Source organism: Polistes dominula, unplaced genomic scaffold (genome assembly GCF_049000335.1).
Source record: "Polistes dominula isolate Pdom_NZ unplaced genomic scaffold, Pdom_raw_medaka contig_307, whole genome shotgun sequence".
Lineage (NCBI taxonomy): Eukaryota > Metazoa > Arthropoda > Insecta > Hymenoptera > Vespidae > Polistes > Polistes dominula.
The window spans coordinates 318,772-337,934 of record NW_028301025.1 but is presented as its reverse complement, the minus strand read 5'-3'; the positions used below and the strand labels follow the sequence as shown (position 1 = coordinate 337,934).

The following is a 19,163-nucleotide window of genomic DNA, read 5'->3' as shown; positions in this document are numbered from 1 at the left end:
TATGTAAAGCAATATAATCTGCTGCACGCTATAGCATACACCTTCTCATTGTTCTCTCTTTGTTCTTTACTCCTTTTCTCTGGGTGATTTATAAAATCACTTATTTAGAAACTTTTCGTTTTAGTCCGTTTTACATATAATAATTAGACAAAAAATATATATATATATATATAATGAATTAATAGCAATATAAAGTTTATGGTTATTGCACAGACGACACATAACATTAACGTCTAAGAATAATCATGAAGTAACAATACGTTCTAATATTACACAACACTAGAGACTATTATTAATAGTCAAAGAATGAATCGAGTTTAATATCGAATTTATTCTTGCTTTGCGTAATAGCGAAAACTGTTTGTTTTTTTCTTTTTCTACGAGAGATCATTATCCCGTTCGTATTTATTGTTAGCAAAGTAAAGATTTTTTTTTACGAGGCTTAATTATGTATCGTGGTCAATAATCCCGTTTAACGATACATATATGCAACCTATGCAACCTATGCAAATACGTTATGCATGCATGCATTTATCCTCATCTCATATACGTGTATATATATATATATATATATATATATATATGTATCTTATTGATTTATTTCTATATCGCTTCATAAGAATATGTTTGGAAATATGTTTAAGTTGGTGGTGGTGGTGGTGGTGGTGGTGGTGGTGGTGGTGGTGGTGGTGGTGGTGGTGGTGGTGGTGGTGGTGGTGGTGGGTATATTGGACGATAAATGTCGAGGGCTAAATTTCGCTTTGTGCAACGTTAACTAAACAATGCTCGTTATCGCTTAAATCGGTAGAAAACTCTTCCGTACGATGAGGACAGAAGCGTACTCGAGATCGCTTGCGCTTATCGTTCCTGACGCGATGTTCTTTCGAACGAAGGGGGCGGCAGACAGACAGACATATGGCAAAATAAAAGAAACAGAAGGAGGAGAGGCTGGGGGAAAGGAAATATAATTATTCGATATAGTCATTTTCATGAAAACAATACTAATTGTTAGATAAGGGAAGATTTGTTGAGATTGTTATACTTATTATTGCCAAAGTAATGTCTATTTATAATGTGAGCTAATTTGATTATGCATATTCTTTGAAAACATTGAACTTGGTACTTGAAATGAAGACGATTTGGAAGGAAGGAAGGAAGTGCTGAAGGAAGTGCTGAAGGAACGTGCTTCGATTTATGTAAAATTGAGGGCATCGGCCGACGGGTTTGATTCTCTCTCTCTCTCTCTCTCTCTCTCGCTCTCTCTCGTAACGGAAGATACGTTGAAAAGCTAAAGAGAAAAGAAGTGGAGGGACGAGGAGAGGATCGTTAATCGGGGTACGATTCATGGGGCTCCTTCTTTTACCCATCATTCGTGCTCGCTTCGCATCTGCCAACTGGGGATATTCAGCGGCGGCGGCGGCGGCGGCGGCGGCCCTTTCCCTATCTTCTTTCTAGAACGCATATTCGAAAAAAGGGTTGCGAGAGGTCTGGGTACACATAACCGAGTGTGTGTTATATACGTGCTGCTGCTGCTGTTGCTGCTTAGCTTCCCCTTTCCTGGCGCAACGATCAATGTCTCTCTGACGTAACACAAAGAAAATAATCTCTCATACCTACAAGAGTATGCTCTACGGGAATATTATGAGCTTCTTCTAGTTTCAAAAAGACGATACAAACAAGTATTCCTCTTCCACCCTTAATCTTTCATTTCTAATCGAACTTTATATTTTTCCAAAAAAAAAAAAAAAAAAAAAGAAACAAATCATTTGAAACAACAGATGAATGACTGACTACTATTGATGAGTGAATTTTTGGTCGAGTATAGTACTACGACGTAGTAGTAGTAGTAGTAGTAGTAGTAGTAGTAGGGTGAAAATCGGCTAGCTTGTCGTCGTGAGGCGAAGGGATAAAAGAAGGGTTCTCTCTTCGAATGGCATGACGGTTTTCGTGCGATGCTCGTCGACCCTTGTTATTCAATCGAAACGAAGCATTACTCATTTATTGTCCTACCTCCTTCTGCTACCCCCTCCTACCCTTGTGCGATGTATTTGTGTTCTCGATGGTCAGGGGAATTGTATGGCCCTGACGACGACGACGACGACGACGACGACGACCGACTGACAACAGTCGTCCAAAAGTGTTAACGACCAGATCTAAACATCTGACCAAACCTGATCACCACAACCTAGTTGACATTCATTGAATTCGTTTGAACAAAGCAAAATCATAGAAAAAATACAAAATATACAAAGTGTAACGGAATAAGTGGTAAAAATATTAAAGGGAAGGGAATTATTAAATGTTAAAGGATAGCACGAAAGAATGATACTTTCACAAACAGAGACGTTGTATAATAAAGACTGTGCTGCTGTAGCCTTGAAGATCGAACAGAGTCTTATCGAGCTATTTAATCATCCTCCGATTCTTCTTTCGAAAAAGAAAAAACTTATCTGGAAAATCAATTGCTTATCGATCTTAACGATCTTTCTCTTCTCCCAAGTAAACTTTTTTTACGTAGTAGCAATGCGTTAAACACACGCGCATATATAACCGATAGATACTCTTATAGAATTCAGACAATGGAATTCATTGGAGATAATGGAAAGTGATGGAAATAATCGAAAAGTTGTCTCGTCAAAGTTTCCCTTCAAAGTCGATTTGATATTCCGTTAAGACGACGACGACGACGACGACGACGACGACTATTATTTATTCCCTTCCTCTACTTCCTTTCCCCATTTTCCTGTTGGTTAGATATCACTGGAACACGCTGCGATACAAGTTTCATACTAAATGTATAAACGATGATAGGGAGGGGGTATATAAGTGTATATGATATATTTATTATACATGAGTAAATACTGATAGCTTTACTAACTAATTTTATAAGTATACGATTTTAGGGATATTTCTTTCTTACAATTACCAACATTATTTTTCATCATTATTTCTTTCGAAATAAATCATTTATCATAATATATATTAATCTCGTTAGAGTTGGAAATAATATAATCAACTTATTGTAGACTTTGTAGACTTGAGTTGTATCATAATGGATCTTTTTCCTCGGTCCTTTGCGCTATTTATTTTTTCAATACAAACAACTTTTCAAGCATCTCAACCAACTATATTCCCTATTTCATTTCATATCTCTATTCTATTGTTAAAAATTATTAAAAAAGAACAAACATTTGCTTCAATTTAAACGTTATTTTAAATACATGTAGAAAAAGAAAAAAAGGTTGAAATTATCTGGAGAGAGAGAGAGTTACTTTGCAATACAAATTGAGAAGACGAGTAAAAAGCTTATGCACAAAATAATCATTTCTCTTTCCCTTCAACATTTATATGATGCAAAAGGAGGAAAAAGTTTTTTAGGGAAATCATAGAATTCACTAAATGTCCTCCTTCTATTTCCCACTTGAAACATTTCCAAGTAGCGCTCTCGTTCCTCCTCCTCCTCCTCCTCCTCCTCCTCCTCCTCTAACTAAACGAACAGACGCGTATTTTCCACATCCTTGTCTATTCTATTCTTTTTTTTTTCTTTTTTTCTTTTTTTCTTTTTTTCTTTATTTTATGATAAAAACGGAGCCATTTCTTTCTTTCTTGGGGACCTTTCACAACGACGAAACCTGCGCGCAGCCGTACGAAAGCCGCCGCCATTTACCGCCATAGGATTTTAGAAAAGTGGACCCTTTACAAAGTGGTGGACCTCTTCTAGTTGAGTTTTTGTTCCCTACCATCCTCCCTTCTTCCATCCTCCCTCGCTCTTTTTATTTTCTTTCTTCTTTTTTCTCTGCCCTCCTCTTCTCTTCCTTTATCTTTCATTCCTCTCTCTCTCTCTCTCTCTCTCTCTCGATCAGAATCCATCTAACCGATTCTCTTCTCGATCGACTTAAAATGGACTCTCACGCGAGACGAGATCGGGGTCCCTTCTTTTATTATACGTTTGCCAAACCCCCAGCCCATCCCCCACCTTTCGACGAGGGAAAAAAAGAAAAGGACTAAGGATAAAAGAGAGGAGCTAGGAATTACGACCTTGAGACGACAAAACGGATAGTACGAATACTTTTCCTATTCCTTTTTCTCCCTTTTATAACATATATATATATATATATAGCTAGATAGATGTAGCCCTGTTTCTTAATTATTTTTTTCTTTATTCTTGGGTCGCCATCTTGAAAAACTTGTCTGTTTTTTCTTTTTTTTTCTAAGTATTTTGGTATCTTTGAGGTTATAACTGAGGTATGTATTATTCGTTGGAATGATTTCTTTTTCTATGATCCTATCGTAGAATTGAATGTTCCCACGATTTCTTCTGGGAAAATAATGGAAAATCGTTATGAATAGGTTTGGGGGACGAGGCTTTTCTTGCATCAGGTCGCATTCGCGGTCGACAGACGGGATCCATCCGTCGTTGTTGTAAAGCACACGAATGTATTTCGTAAGCACACGCTAAGGTGTATCATCCTCCAGCTGGTAAACAGCTGCCCACATCCTGTCTTGTATACAATACTCGTCCTTTCTCTTTACCGAAGCCCTCATCGTTGTGTTGAGTCTTGTTCCTTGTACTTAAAGATCGGACCGAGCAAGATGGTGGACAGGTGTATCGACCAGACATACTGAAACTTCTTGATAGTCGAATAAGTATTAAGTTTGCCACGCGACCACCATACCATTTTCTTTTCTTCATTAAAAAAAATCCATTTAAGGAAATACTTGTTATTCTTTTTGTTATTTCCCCCCCCTCGAGATACCAAGAATTAGCTCAGCAATTAAATATTAGTGCTTATTTATCATTAACCTTTCAAGCACATAACAACTTTTCAAATGTGTTATCATTAATTCAATATTCATTCGATTTGGTGTTAAATTTGACTATTAAACCGTTTAGAATGATTTTTATTGGATAATTTTGATGGTCGTTGGTTGAGTAACGTACCGTTATCTTAACAGATCGATTTTAAACCCGCTTGAGAAAAACAAAAAAAAGGGAGAACAAGTCGAACTAATAGGTTGTCCGGCACGATTTACTTCGAAGCTCCCTGGGCAGTTAGCAAGTTGCACCTGCATATGACGCGTGCTACCAAGGTGAAACGCATCTGTCCCACGTGCTCGCGATTACTTTTTCTTTTTCTTTTTCTTTTTCTTTTCTTTTATTATTAACTTTCATTTTTATCGAAAAGAGAGCCAAGATGACAGGATAGCAATGTTTGGTTTTTCTTTAATTTTACACAATTATAGGGGTCCATCGGGACAATAAAGGATGTATGCAGTATGAGACCCAATGCTCCTTCATTTTTTTTTTTTTTTTTTTTTTTTTTTTTGAAAACTTTCACGCGCATTTTTATATACTAGTTGGTGGTTTTACTAAACCAACCTTAACGCTCCGACGCATCATGACTAGAATTAGTCTTCCTTGCTCAAACATCCGAGACATAAAACTTACGACTGATCGGTCGTGATCACCAGTCAAATGCTCACAGGTAGAAAAAGCAATGCTTCTTATGCGGATTATTCCGCGCAATTATGCAAATGGGTTAAGGGTTAACATCTGTTTTTTAATTCATCTTGATACCATTTCTGTTAATAAAATAAAGAAAGGATAAATATATTTATATATATATAAAAGAAATAATGAAATAATTGTATGCAAAAAGCAAAAGAAATATTGATGATCGGGCAGCTTTAGTAATGCGAAAAAGTGGCAATCGGTGTTCTGGTGCAGGTGGTTTTCTTTCATGCAGGTGTAACGTCTGAAACGGCACGTGCATTCGTCCCCGTGCTTCTTCTATGTGTCATCCTGCCTCCTCTTACTCCTATATACTTTTACCTTCTTTTCCTTTCAATATTAATTACGCTTAATTATTGCAAAAGTATACACCTATGTACAAATGTAATACGTAAGTTTGCTTTTTGTCCAATGTCTATAGAAAAAGAAAAAAAGAAAAAAAGAAAAAAGAAAAAAAGAATTATCACGTGTTCAGATCACACGTGTTAGAAGTAAAATGGCATCGATTATTATTTACAATTGGATTTTTAACAAAAGTTTAATAAGACTACGACGAAGAAATTCGTCAATGATCAATGAGCATTGACTGAACTTTTCTAAGACTCGTAAATTGAAATAAGAAACAAATGCTTATGTCTTCTATCTCATTCTCTCATAGGCTAAATCCTATAGATGTGTATAGATTTGGTTTTCGTTATCATGGAGTTTCGTTCGCTTTTTTCAAATCACCCCCATTCTAAAGAAGTTTTCACTTGAAAAAAGAAAAAAAAAGATCTAGCGTAAGACTAACCCCAACCGCAAGAACAACAAGAGCGTTAACACACACGGTAGGAAGAAAAATCAGAAACCAGAAACGTAACTGCACAACCAACAGCAGCAACGGCTCAAGCTGCCTGATGAACGCGTGGGCGTAAAACGTGGGGCGACTAGAGTGCAATGTGGGTCACTAGGAAATTGTTAGTCGACTGTCGTTCTTACTGACTTCCTGTGTTGCTACGCGCTCTAACACACACCACGTACACGCCACGTACACGCCGTGTATACACAGAAACAAAGAAACATTTTCCAATGCAGCAGGCACCTTTGTTCGATTCTATTGTAAGAGATGTATGTAGCATTAGATACATCCTTAAGCCATGTATTGCAAGCAACAACCCAACTGCAATAATATGCTCTCACTTTTCTCCATTTTCTTTTAATATATTCATACTATTTATGTGTAGTGTTTAGTGTCTATTATTTCATTGTCAATAATAGAACCTACCTTTCGTCTATTTTTTCCTCTATTTTTTCCTCTATTTTATGTATTTAGAATTATTAGAATTATTTTAAATGAACATTTTCTAACAAAGCCAACACGTGGCCAAATTATCCTAGTGTATATATATATATGTATATATATGATGTTTAAATATCATCGTATAATAACGAAAGACAATTTTCATCTGTAGAAGGTAAATTCTCATGGGTATAGAAAAAGATCCAAGAAGAGAAAGTCAGAGTCGTAGTACCACGACTACGCCATACCATACCATACCATACCATAACATGCCATACCATAACATGCCATACCATACCATGCCGTGCCTTACCATGGCTAATTTCAAGATAAATAATGTTAATTAATTTTGTGAAAATTCTTTTCTTTAGACAATTTGTGTATCCTAACGAAATAAAATGAGAGATATGACATAATGACATGAATTTTGATGAATTTTTCTTTAATTTATCATCAAATAATAATAGACTATAGAATAAAAATAGACCACCATTGCAGATAAATACCTATATATATATATGTTGTATATATGTATACATGAAACGTTTAACCTTTTGGATAATATCGTGTACGATCACCCCTTGAAAACAAGCTCTTTAAACGGTCACGAGTAGATTTAGGAAACGATAAAATTCAAAGAAAGAACAAACCAAGAGAGACCGCACATAAAGCAAAGGGCCTGAAAGAAAGGGCTGAGAAGGAGGAAGGTGCGAATGAAGGTGCGAATGAAGGTGCGAATGAAGGTGCTTGGTTGGGCCTATCGTTATCTTTCAGTCATTCGTGCGAGACATAAGAACAAAATGCTCGTTAATAGGAGGTCATACGTTCGGTATAGTAATTAATTTATGAAGTGGTACATTAAAATGCACCCCTTTTCATTCGTTGCATCATGCAACGCGATTGAAAACATACGTGCATACATAAGTCACGTTTCTTACACTTTGTACCGGAAAATTTGAAATAAACATTATCCTGATAAGTTAATTATTACAATTAGTAATGTTTGGTGCCTTTCTTAAAAGGTTCAACGCTGACTAACGCTTACCTTTATAAACATTTTATAAAAGTAGTTTTATTATGGATCTATCCATCTATACGCGTTTGCGACATAATAATAAAAAAATACTATGCTATGACTATGGGTGTTAAACAGCTGTTAAATTATCTCTGCTTAATTGTCACATTTAACACATTGTTTCATCAGCTTTGCAGTATATTACGTGTATATCTTCTTGTTAACCAATTTAAAGTATATTTTTCGTCAATAAATAAGCTTATAAGAATAAAACCACCAGAATTAACAATTAACCTTTTAACCGGGGAATTGCCTTTTTAATTATTTATGCTTAAGTACAAAGGTTTGTACCTTTAGCTTTAAATCAATCCTGCGATAAGGATACATATGCGTATATTATTTTTATAATAACAATGAATGCATTATTTATGACTCCGAGAATGCGCATGTAAATTCACATGCACACAGAGGTGGTATACAGAAGTAATATGAGCGGATAAGAATATACGTAAAGATAGACACTTACTTTCCCACGGTCCGTTTATTATTAGAATCTTTTGCAAGGAGCCCCCTCATTGCCTCCTCATTGCCCCCTCATTGCCCCCTCATTGCCCCCTCATGCTTCTTTCGCTTGCCTACACTACAGGAAAGTTCTGTCGAGTGTACCGTCGGAGAGTATACTGAGTCATTCCTTAAAGAGACAACAAACCCCGAAAAGGAAACGACGAGTAAACGGCCCAATGAATGGAATTGTTATGAATGAATGCATTTACTACCATCGCCATTTTTTCCCCTCTCCCTCTTGTCTTTTTTCTTCTCGTTCAATGATCCAGCTTCTTGCTTTTTCCCCTCTCATTCTTTCATTTTCTACAAGAAGATAATGAATTATGAAATCGTTGTTTCACTTTATTCGACTCGATCAAATTTCGATCAAATTTCAATCAATAGAAAATATTTAACATGAGTGTACTAAATTTATTCTTTTTGTGTGTTTCAAGGGCAGTGAAAGCCTTTCAGCAGGTATTATGGGTGGAACCAAGTTTTCCACGAGCCTGCGAGGTTCACCTACGGCTTGGTTTAATGTTGAAGGTCCATGCTGATTTCGACGCCGCTTTGAAGCACCTGACCTTAGCTTTGATCGATGCAACCACACCTGCTTCCTTCTCCAAACTTGAAAGTAAGTTTTCAATTTTGATTCATATCTTTCATTTATTTGCAACAAATCCACAGATTACGCTTTAGCCGCAGATTCTACTAATAGATTTAAACCTTTTGCTGACGCGACGACTTTTTTTACACCGGATGGATAAATTGTAAATTGTTGATACATGAAAGAATACAGTAGAAGATACGTAAAGGTAGTACGGTTTCTTCTTTCGGTGGCTGACAACATGAGAGTAGACATACGACTGCAAAAGGTTAATAGGATACTAATAAGATTCTAATAACAAATGATTGTTTATGATTTAATGATAATGATTCTTGTTGATTAATCAATTTTTGTTCGGTAAGCTTTGCCAACGAAAAAGAAAAAAAAAGAAAAAAAAAGAAAAAAAAAGAAAAAAAGGGCATTTAATACGCCAGCGGGGAAAACTAAACAGCGGGGCAACATATAAAGAAGGTAATTTTCCTTAGAAATTGTCTTTCTCCGTTCGATCGGTCGAATGAATCACTTTCTTCTCGTCAAACTTGACCTACTTTTGTAATGCGCGCGCGATACTGACAGCAGCGGGTGGCGACGGTGGTGTTGTCGGTGGTGGAGGTGGTGGTGGTGGTGGAGGAGGTAGTTTATCACATTGGCTGTGCTTTCAGGGCAATGACTCTATTCCGTAGGAACGCGAGAGAGTAGAGTAGTTAGAGTCGCGGGCGGTTAAGTCAGAGAAGAGCAGCAGCAGCAGCAGCGACAAACGAGTGCTTCGAGGAAACGCGTAACGCGCTTCAGGAGTGTCAAGGTCATGTCTTGCCATTTAAATCGAATATCTCTCTTCCGAGTATCACACGGTTAATAACATTTACCCCCTTAAGCCTGATCTAACGCTCATCTCTTCGCGTTAGATCTTCCCAATTATTATCTATTATAGTCATTTATTGAGTCATCGAAAATGACAAATTTATTTTTCCTCTTTTTCTACGAAATTTCTATACCTTAGTCATAGATATTTCTAAGCAAAACTTGAGCATACTTAATTATAGCATTTTATAGCATTTTAGGATTGTAATTGTGGATAATTTGAATGAAGCCAACTTTGGTCTTCTTTTAAGTCTCCCAATATTCTAACATTTTCATCCATTTCACGTGTATATATGTTATAATATTCATTCTTTCCTATGTCTTTTACAAAATATACAAGATCTAATATGAATGACTTTTATTTTTGAATTGCAGTTAAATTTCATATCGCTCATCTCTACGAAGTTCAAGGAAGTTATCGCCTGGCAAAGGACCATTACGAAGCTTTACTCAAAGAAAAAGCTTTGCCATCGCATTTAAAGGCTGACATTTGTCGTCAGTTAGGTGAGCTTTAATATATACCTATATAAAACATTCAATTAACCCTTTTGTTTGATTTACATGGGTATTTTTATACACAGTTGCTCCATTTGTTTTTTGACAAAAATACTACATTTGTTGACAATTAAATGATTGATGATATATCAATTTAAAAAGTTTCCAAAATGATTCAAGTATTGAAAAACCCACGTTGTTTACTGACAAAGAGTTAATTACTTTACTTATGTAATACAGTAAGAACATAATTATTTAGTATGAATCAATGAAAGGACTTTTTTCGTCCTTTTCCTATTAGTACTTTGTGTTGACGGGTGGGGGGGGGTTGATCAGTACACTCCCATGGTGTTCCTCGTTTTCGGCCTAAGGTGGCTCAACAACGATAGTGTATACCAAGTAGCAGACACGTGTATTGATTTATTCTGAGTTAGGGGTATGAGGAAAAGGGTACTGGAGGGTGGAACGAAGCGAGATAGAAATGAAGAGAGAGCACTAATGCCCTCGTGCGTGTACACGAGGAACGAACCTAAACGCGTCGTCGTCGTCGTCGTCTGTCTCTTTGTGTGCGAGAGATGGCTATGCTTATCTCTGCCTGCCTGCCTGCCTGCCTGCCTACTTTCCTATGTTGCATACACGCGCGTCTCTTCTTTTTTATATATATCTTTTATATAATACAGACGAGCCTTGGCAAGATTGTCATTTTACCTTTATCTTCTATCTTCCTTTCTTACTTTTTCTTTTTTCTCTTTTTTTTTTTATGGAAAATTCCTTTTCCCTCATTTGCCCTTTCAGTATTTCATATCTAGCAGATTAACGCCAATATGATAATTGTTGATATTACCTTGCTCGGAAATTCGAACGTTTATAACGGAGCAATTTGAGAAAGAGAAAACAGAGTAAGCCGGTTTGCCATCAGGGGCTGTTTTCTTTCAACAGCCCCTCCGACGCGTCGAACGATGCACCGAACGATGCACCGAACGATGCACCGAACGATGCACTTTGAAGACAAGAGAGCACACAAGCTACCTGCTGGCTGGAGTACCTTTTACTGGGCCGAAACGGTACAGGACGACTCCTCGCTTCGCAACCTGTTTACGGCTTCTCGCGTGTTGTTGGTATCGTGACCGGTTCGATGATCTTCCCCTACTCTTACCACTTTTCTCCTATTTATTTTATTAATCCACACATTGCCCTTCGCATTCGATCTTGTTGATTTGTTTTTCTTTTTTCTTTTTTCTTTTTTCTTTTTTCTTTTTTCTTTTTTCTTATTTCTTTTTTAGGACAGGACACAATTCCTGTCCTATATCTCTTACTCACGTTATATTACAAGGACAATTTAAATATAGATTTATAAATTAAGATTTATAAATGAATTTTCTTGAAAAACTAGTAATTTTTGTTCTTTAAACTAATAAATTTGTCCTTTTGACTATTCCTATTTTCTACGCCTATGCTTTATATAGAAAGTTTGTAATTGGAGATGCAAGCACAAGGGAGATTTGCAAAGAGTAAGTAAGGCACCCCTTAAAAGTAGGTACCCTCCTAAGGTATATACCTGAACAAATCTATTCGCTTTGCCATTGGTCCTAGTAGTATTGAAGGAAACAGGCTTCCTCTGTTTTTTTTTTCTTTTTTTTTCTTTCAGCCCTATTCTTCAATCCCCTTGAAGACTAGTTCTGTTGAAAATTTACGTTACCTAACAGAACGTATAAAGTTTCACAATAACATTTGAAACGTCGTCTTTCTTCTAGGTAAAATTAGGCGATTTTTCATCGATTTTATTGGTTAATATTTTGGTTACAGGATGGATGTACCATGTTGTTGATTGTCTCACATTAGGAGTAACTAAACAACAGAAACAAGCTATATCTATTCATTGTTTACACAAATCTATTGAAGCTGAGCCTAAAAGCGGACAGAGTCTGTATCTTCTTGGACGGTGTCTTGCTGCTTCGGGAAAAGTTCATGATGCGTTCATTGCTTATAGGTAATTGTTAACATATCAATATTTTTCAAATATAATATCTACATTTAGGTGCAGTTTACATTTGGTTAGTAATCTTCTATACCTTTGTAGAAATTCCGTGGAAAAATCGGAAGGAAATGCTGATACTTGGTGCAGTATAGGTGTTTTATACCAGCAACAGAATCAACCTATGGATGCACTTCAAGCCTACATATGTGCTGTACAATTAGATAAATCGCATTCAGCAGCTTGGACAAATTTGGGAATTTTATACGAGAGCGTTAGCCAACCGAAAGACGCGTTAGCTTGTTACGTCAACGCTTCTAGGTAAAGTCACATCTATTGCTACAACTTTTTTCAATAAAAGATATTATATGTATGTCCATAATTATGACAATGGTCTAAGTCATGTATCCCTTGTTTCGAGGTATTTCAAGATTTCTATTTGAACACTCTATATGAATTCTATGTAATATTGAAAAAACTAACTAATAATCACTTTTTTTTTTTTTTTAATTTTCACTTACAATTCGACCACTTTCATGGGCACATATATTGTTTATATTGCACGTAGATGAATAAAAAAAGTAGAGAAAAGACATATCCAACTTTATTCTCTTCTGCTCGTATACATATGTATATGCGGGTATTTATGCATGCAATAGTTAGATAAGAAATGAAAAAAAGAAAAGGATTAAGGTGTTGGCAAAATAATTGGTGAAGAAAATATTATTATAGAGCAAAAAATGTGTTGATGATGAGATCCTGTCGTCTATCCTTGTAAATAGGTATTTTTCGTTACATACCATCCTGTATTTTGTACTTTGTAGTAAAGGCAATCTCTGCTTCATTCGAGTGATGGTGATAAGAAAAGAGAGCTGTTGTAAGTCAAAGGCCAGATTTACGTTTGACAAAATCAAAAGTTCATCTGGTCACATGGTAAAAATGGTAGTCTTTACAAAGATTTCTTTAATATATTTTATAGGGGAAACAACAATACTCCTAGTTGTACGACTTCGCTGGTTGGACTGGGCGGTGCTAAGTCTGGTGGCAATACTCCGATGAACCCATCTCTACAACAACGAATAAACTTTTTGCAAAGTAATCTAAGTCAAGCACCAATGCCCTCTGTTGCTGCCAAGTAAGTTACTTTTAGGAGCATTAAAATAATATAAAAAAGGTAAAGTTTATTTGTGTATTTGGAAGATAAAGATTAACCCCTTCCCGTACTTTAGCGAGTCTGACTCGCGATGAAGATTTTGGCCCAAACATGCATATCGCGAGTCAGACTCGCGATGAATTACTTGGGCCAAACATGCATATCGCGAGTCAGAGTCGCGACGAGATACTTGGGCCAAACATAAGTATCGCGATTCAGGGTCGCGACCGGATACTTGGCCCAAACATAAATATAAGAAGCCGAGCTCGCGGACTGATTTTTTGCCCGTTATTGTCGTGACGGAATGCTAGTTTCTATCAGTACTTCGTGATAGTTAGACACGATTCGTATCGTTGCTTTCACGAAGCAGTTCAATTATTAAAATTTAAGAAACCCCTCCAAAATGCAAGGTGCAAAAGTGTTATATAAAGGTAGTGATAACGAATCTTCTGACAGTGACATAATTATGCCAGTCGCAAAGCGTGTAAGGCGCATGATTATAGATGAGAGTAGTGAAGAAGAAAGTACGACACGACAAGCATGGATTTGGCAAGAAGTACCAAACACACCGATAATTTGGAAGTATTCCGAAAATCATGGAATAGAAGCGTCTGTCTTAAATAATTTAAGTGCCAATCCAAGAATACTAGACCTATTCTTCATTACATTTGATAATAAGTTTTGGGAAATCCTGGTTACGGAAACAAATCGCTTCGCAGATCAAACTCTACACGACGAACGTAAAAAACGGTATGTCGACGACACTTGGTATTCTGTCACTTCAGACGAAATCAAGGCCTATTATGCACTCTGTATATTAATGGGTCAAGTAAAGAAATCAAATATTCAACTTTATTGGACTAGAAGAGGTGTATTAGAAACGCCAATATTTAGGCAAACGATGCCTTTTAAAAGATTTCGACAAATTTCGAGATTTTTACATTTCTCCGATAATGAAACTGATAATAGTAAAGACCGACTTCGCAAGATAAGACCTGTAATTAATTTTTGGAATCAAAAATTTAAAGAAATTTACACACCGAGTGAATATGTTAGCATAGATGAATCCCTTATGAAATATAAGGGGCGTTTAGCGTACAAACAGAGGACTCAGAGGACGAACATCAGTGTGGTCTGTTTAGCGCGCGTCGATGTGTACCGCTTGGGCCCGAGTTTCGTCGAGCTAAATGGCACGGGAAGGGGTTAATATTTGATGAGATGTTATAAAGAAAATATCAATTAATTTCTTGTTATATAGGAGGCGGCAATTGCCGTCAATAGAAGAAGCTTGGAATTTGCCGATTAGCGCTGAAATGTCTAGTAGGCAACAGCAGCAGCAGCAGCAGCAACAACAACAACAACAACAACAACAACAACAACAGCAACTACCTGGTGGTCCAGGATATAAATATGGCGGTGCTCCGTCTGGACCACCACCGCCTTATCCTCAAACCCAAGGTCAAAGTATAGGTGGAAAAAGGTTTAAGGTAAAATGATTAACAACTTTTGTAATAATAAGAAAATCACATATTTCATATTTATATTAGATTTTAATAAGTGTGTGTGTGTGTGTGTGTTACATTTTGTTGCCCTTAGCCTGGAGATGATTCAATTTCGCCTCCTCCACAAAGACCTCCACCATATTATTTATCGATTCAACAATTACATATGCTGCAATTTCTGCAGCAGAATCCAAGTAGTTTATCCGCACAACAACATGCTTTACTTATGCATCTTCAGCATCAATATAGATTGATGCAACAGCATCAACAACAAATCAGATTGCAACAGCAACAAGCTGCTCAGAGAGGACTTAGGCCAGGACAACCGGGATATCCCACCGTTTATTCTCATGGACAGCCACCAGGACAACCTGGTGTTATCAAAAATTATGGCATTCCTCAGCAACCCGTATGTCGTCATATTCTCCTTTATACTCTTAAGTCATTTAAGTGACTCGAACAATTGATCAAATGTTCTTCCAATGTTTCTCAATTTTTAATTTATAAATATAATTGAACACAGATTAATATAAGAAATGTAAAAGAAAATTATTTCATTATTATTTCATTATTATTTCATTATTATTTCATTATATTACACATATTAAGGAAAATTAAATGAAATTAACAAATCGTGGTGTATTGATCAAAATGTTCAGTTTGAAAAAATGAAATTTTAGTACTTCGCTTTATACCACCACCCTCCTTTTGCTTTCAATACTTGACATGTTCAGGTTTTAAGCACTGAATGTTGTGTGTGTGGTGCGTGACTACATTTTCTTGCATCTGTACAGCATTATCAAAGCTCTACCTACCTATAATATCATCGCTTTGTGGTACCAGATAACTTTGATTTATCGTCGATGAGAAAGCCCAGATGTTTAATAATTTTGTCATCTCTGACATTTTATTTGCACTTATTGGATTGACTGACCTCATTACGAAATGTGGCTAAAAGCATTTATTTGTTTCTATTGACTATTTTATCACAATCGTATTCTCGAATGTTTAAAACTAACGTTATGACGACTTACCAGTAACAAACAAATATTACTTATATTATATCCGAATTTTATATATATATACATAAATGGGGGCCGCTCATTTTGAAAGTGTAATAGTTACATTTTTACATGATCTTTTCATTCTGAAGCAATTTCTTACTAATATATTTCAAATCAATATGAAATCATATTGTTTATTAATTTCCGATTGCACCTGGTGGTTGTTGTTATTGTACAATAATTTTATGTTATGTATCAATAAAGCATTTGAGGTTGCTGCTTATATTTCTAGTAAATATGATAATACTTTATTGTAAATATAAAATGAGATAACAAAATTATTAGAAGACGTAATTTTGAAACAAGGGTCAAGAATTCTGATGAAGAATGAATAAACTACTTAAAAATATGTTGGATGTGTTTTGTCAGAAATAAACAACCACGTATGAAATTTTCTATAAGACATCAATGAATGAGAATGAAAATTGGAAAATCCTGAATTTATTAGCACGTCGGTCGGGTAATATATCGTTCCGGTGATATGATTTCTTCAAATCCCTTTCACACACACACAAAATGTAGATGAGTAGTAAATTGTTTTGTAGGTTATATTTGTCATTTTGTACGTTGTGTAGTTGAAAAATTTGTTTTCAATCGCATCAATTATGTTTCTGAAGTGTTTTCAAGATATGTACAATAAATTGAGTATTGTTTTTTTTTTCAATTGGAAGCATCTTAAATTATGTTGAATGGAGTCAAGTGTCCCTTTGTTGAAATCTTATAACAAATCAAATAGTTGATATTGACAATGGCCTAACTCCATTCGTGGTTAGAAAAGGAAGGCCATATTTTATTCACTTAATAATTGCCACTATTTTAATTGAAACTATAAATTGGAACACTCTTAGGATACACTTAAGCAAATTGAAACGCAAACCCTTGAATATCTCGATTCGAACATAAATGGAGTTTATGTTATGCCGCCACTTTCAAAATAGGCGGCTCATGTATACGCGCGCGAATATGCTTTGTATTATTATAACAAGGACTTAAACTGTCGTGAAGTTGTGTTTACAACAACGCAATGTTGACATTTTTTTAACATTAACTTAGCAAATGTTAAGCAAACTGACTAACTCTGAGAAAGAAAGGTGTACTGTGACTTGTTGTTGTTTTATTATCGTTCTAACATTTGATTTGAATTGTTTGAGTCACACACAATCATACAGTATAATAATAATAATCGTAGAACAATCACGCGCTATTGAAATATTATTTAAACATTATTTCTCTCAATATTATATCATTTTAGTTGCAACAAGGAGGAACCGTAGCTCTGCAAACAGGATTTTCCGATTCAAATGTAGGCTACAATAGTGTAGCGACGGGTAACACGCAAACCCCTGGGATGCCTTACAAATCTGCTTCGGATCCTAATTATCCTCAAAGACATTTAACAAGTCAGAGCGGTCAATTCAATAATCAGTATCAATCTAATCAATACGGAGCACAAGGCTATCCTCAGATCTCTTCGACGACGAGTAGTTATCCCGAAGGTTCGGCAGGGAATAAGGATTTAGGTGTTACGGATCAAGAATTGCAAGCCTTGTTGTCTCAGAAAGATTTGGCCACGTCATTGGCAGAAGACTTGTTAAAACATTTTGGTTCGGAAGATTTGGATGTCAAAGAGGAACCACCTGGCATTATCATGAACAATGGTACATTGAGTTCCGGTCCATTTTCCCCATCAAATATGGAAGAAAATTCTGATAAGAAAAATCAAGTGAAATTAGAAAAGTTGGATGAAGTTCATCAACCATCGTCTACCTCCAATATAGTAGATATGTTCGATAAAAAGGAGTCTAAAGCAGCATCTAACGCAGTCGCAGTAGAAACTATTAAATGTGAGGCAACTTCTAGTACAAATAAAAGTGAATGTTTAATAACAAGAACAGCAGAACCTGTTTTGAAATTAGAGAGTTTGTGCGAGTCACAATCGGAACAAGAATTAAGCATAGAAATGGATGCTAAAACTGTCATCGAAATGTGTAAGGGCCAAGGATTAAAGGGAGTTCCAAATTGTTCTATTTTGAGTGATCGTTCACCTCCACCGGCACCGCCGGAACCTCCTAGTCAAAAATTGACCAGGGAGCAACTTTTACCGCCTACGCCTAGTATCTATTTAGAAAATAAGAAGGATGCATTCAATCCGCATTTACAAGAATTTTGTCTGAAACATCCTATAGCTGTAATACGTAGTATGGCGGCTGCTCTTAAATTGGACTTGGGTCTTTTCTCGACTAAAACATTGGTAGAAACTAATCCCGATCATGGTATCGAAGTTAGAACACAAGTCCAACAGACGAGCGATGAGAATTGGGATCCGGTAGTGGGGAAAAAGTTTGGGGTTGTATTAGTCATCGAAGTCATACAACTATAGCTAAATATGCTCAATATCAAGCTTCGAGTTTTCAAGAAAGTTTGAAGGAAGAACGTGAAAAGTCTCAGGGTATACATACATCGAACTTATCGGATTCAGATTCGAAAGATAGTACTGGCGCTGTTAGGCGAAAGAAAAGTAGTAGTACATTTGGCCTTTCCGGTCGGCCAGGTTCGAAAATGTTACGTTTTGGGACCAATGTTGACTTGTCCGACGAAAGAAAGTGGAAAAATCAATTGCAAGAACTCATTAAGCTACCTGCTTTTGCTAGAGTTGTCTCAGCTGGCAACATGCTCAGTCATGTTGGTCATGTTATATTGGGAATGAATACCGTGCAATTATATATGAAGGTATTTTCTTAAAGTTAATCAAATGTATTTCTTACTCCCTCTAAATATATATTTAGATATTTAGATATTTAGATATATATATATTGTTTGTGTCTTATTATCTGTTTTCTTGTTACAGGTTCCTGGAAGTAGAACACCTGGACATCAAGAAAATAATAATTTCTGTTCAATAAATATTAATATCGGACCAGGCGATTGTGAATGGTTTGCTGTACCTGATGCTTATTGGGGTGTCATTTGTTCCCTATGCGAACGTAATAATATCAATTACCTTCACGGTAGCTGGTGGCCTTCGCTAGAAGACTTATATGAAGAAAACATTCCTGTTTATAGGTTTTTGCAAAAACCAGGAGATCTCGTTTGGGTCAATGCTGGTAAATTGAATTATATAATTGAAGTAATTTGCAAAATTACTACTACCACCACA

At 36.1% G+C, this 19,163-nt stretch overlaps 1 protein-coding gene across 1 annotated transcript in view; it reads left to right on the top strand.

Moving 5' to 3' along the window:
* Utx (Utx histone demethylase) overlaps positions 1–19,163 on the top strand; it is a 41,413-nt gene that overhangs the window by 16,422 nt on the left and 5,828 nt on the right. The window contains 10 exon segments of the mRNA XM_015332437.2: positions 8,805–8,983; positions 10,193–10,321; positions 12,119–12,302; positions 12,393–12,608; positions 13,267–13,422; positions 14,699–14,927; positions 15,037–15,351; positions 17,259–18,345; positions 18,348–18,736; positions 18,855–19,110. Of these exon segments, the coding sequence (XP_015187923.2) occupies positions 8,805–8,983; positions 10,193–10,321; positions 12,119–12,302; positions 12,393–12,608; positions 13,267–13,422; positions 14,699–14,927; positions 15,037–15,351; positions 17,259–18,345; positions 18,348–18,736; positions 18,855–19,110 (3,140 nt within the window).